At 35.1% G+C, this 1780-nt stretch overlaps 1 protein-coding gene across 1 annotated transcript; it reads left to right on the forward strand.

Annotated features, from left to right (window-relative positions):
• Positions 1-540: 540 nt before the first annotated feature.
• On the forward strand, positions 541-1506 carry LOC139848888 (uncharacterized). The gene has a single exon (XM_071838572.1). The coding sequence runs from the start codon at positions 541-543 to the stop codon at positions 1504-1506; it is 966 nt and encodes a 321-aa protein (XP_071694673.1).
• Positions 1507-1780: the final 274 nt, after the last annotated feature.

Consider the following 1780-nt stretch of genomic DNA (forward strand, 5'->3'; position numbering starts at 1 on the left):
ACCCATTTAGTGGTTTATATTATACTATCCCTGAAACTACACTGACAAATGGAGTAATGCTTTTAGTGACTGAAGAGGACTTAGGTGTAATGTATGACCTTTCTTTCATCTATGGCAAAATAGATATATTTGTTGATTACTTTAGTGATGACTTAACTGAATATGTAATCAATGACTTAAATGACATAGATGTCGTTATAGATGAAAGTAAGGTGGATGAACTTAAAGATGCAGTTGTAGATGAAAGTAAGGTGGATCAACTTGAAGAGGGATAGATGATACTAAGGTGGATGTAAGTGAAGCTGTAGGGATAGATGAAAGTAAGGGGGATGAGAGTGTAAGTGATCGTGAGTATGACAGTGATTACATAGGTGATGAAAGTGACAATGAAAGTGATAATGCTTCTATTGATTACTTATCAGATGGAGAAGAAGAGGTGAAAGAACTTAGAATTTTGAAGGCAAATGCTAAAAAAAAGCACCCAAAAGAGTCCCAAAACAAAAGTTCACATCAAATAATGCTCAAGATGACAATCCACTCATGGATGCAATTGGTGAACATGAGAAGTATATGGAAGATCTGTTGAAGAAGTTAAATGCTAATGAATCAGAAGCAGTTAGTGATTCTTTTAAAGTTATTGTCACAGTTGAAAAGTTTCCAATACATGATGAGAAAACTAATTGGAGAATGAAGAAGCCTATAGTGGGTGAGAAATACTTAAATACAAAACAGTTTAAGGAATTTTTAACCTATTATGTCCTTAAAAATGGTTTTTCGCTATGGTATCATAGAAGTTGTGAAAAGGAAGTGATTGCAAAGTGTTGCCAAAGAGCACCTAGACTGAAAAAACCAACCGAATCTAAGAAAAGGAAGTATAACAGATATCCAAGTGTTGCTAAGGGTGAAGAACCAAAATGCTCTTGGAGGTGTTTTGGAAGAAAGATGAAAGATGAGGCTTCCTTTCAGGTAATATCCATGGTTGATGAACACACTTGTGTTAGAAGTTTTAGGTTTGGAAGTTTGATAAATTACAAATGGATTGGTAGGGAGTTTGGTGACAAAATCAGGACAAACCCAAATATAATGCTAGTAGATATTGCAGACTTAGTGATGAAGAAGTATAAGTGTACTGCAACTTCTAATCAATATATAAAGGCTAAGACTTGGGCATTAACTGAATATGAAAAATCTATTGAAGAACATTATGGTTTGTTAAGGTCTTATGCTGATGAACTTTTAAATAGCAACCCAGGTTCAACAATTAAAATAAGATTAACTCAAAACCCTGATGAGAAATTGTATTTTGATAGGTTCTATGTGTGTTTGAATGGTTTGAAAGAGGGTTGGAAGAATGGATGTAGAAAGGTAATAGCTTTAGATGGATGTTTTTTAAAGAAACCTAATCAGGGTGAGCTGTTAACTGCAATAGGAAGGGATGGGAATAATCACATATTCCCTGTTGCTGGGGCAGTGGTTAGTGTGGAGAACAAGCAAAACTGGAGCTAGTTTATTGAGTTGTTAGCATCTGATTTGGAAGTAGAAGGTTGTGTTGGTCTCACACTCATGTCTGATCAACATAAAGGTTTAATAGAAGCTGTGAAGGATGTAATGCCATATGCTGAGCATAGGCAATGTTCTAGACATATATATGAGAATTTTAGGAAGCAACACAGTGGAGTAGAGTTGAGAAATATGTTTTGGGCATCATCAAAAGAATCATATCCTGTTTTATTTGATGCAACAATGGATAGAATTAAGGCTGCTAACCCTGGTGCATTCA

Source organism: Rutidosis leptorrhynchoides, chromosome 1, assembly GCF_046630445.1.
Source record: "Rutidosis leptorrhynchoides isolate AG116_Rl617_1_P2 chromosome 1, CSIRO_AGI_Rlap_v1, whole genome shotgun sequence".
Lineage (NCBI taxonomy): Eukaryota > Viridiplantae > Streptophyta > Magnoliopsida > Asterales > Asteraceae > Rutidosis > Rutidosis leptorrhynchoides.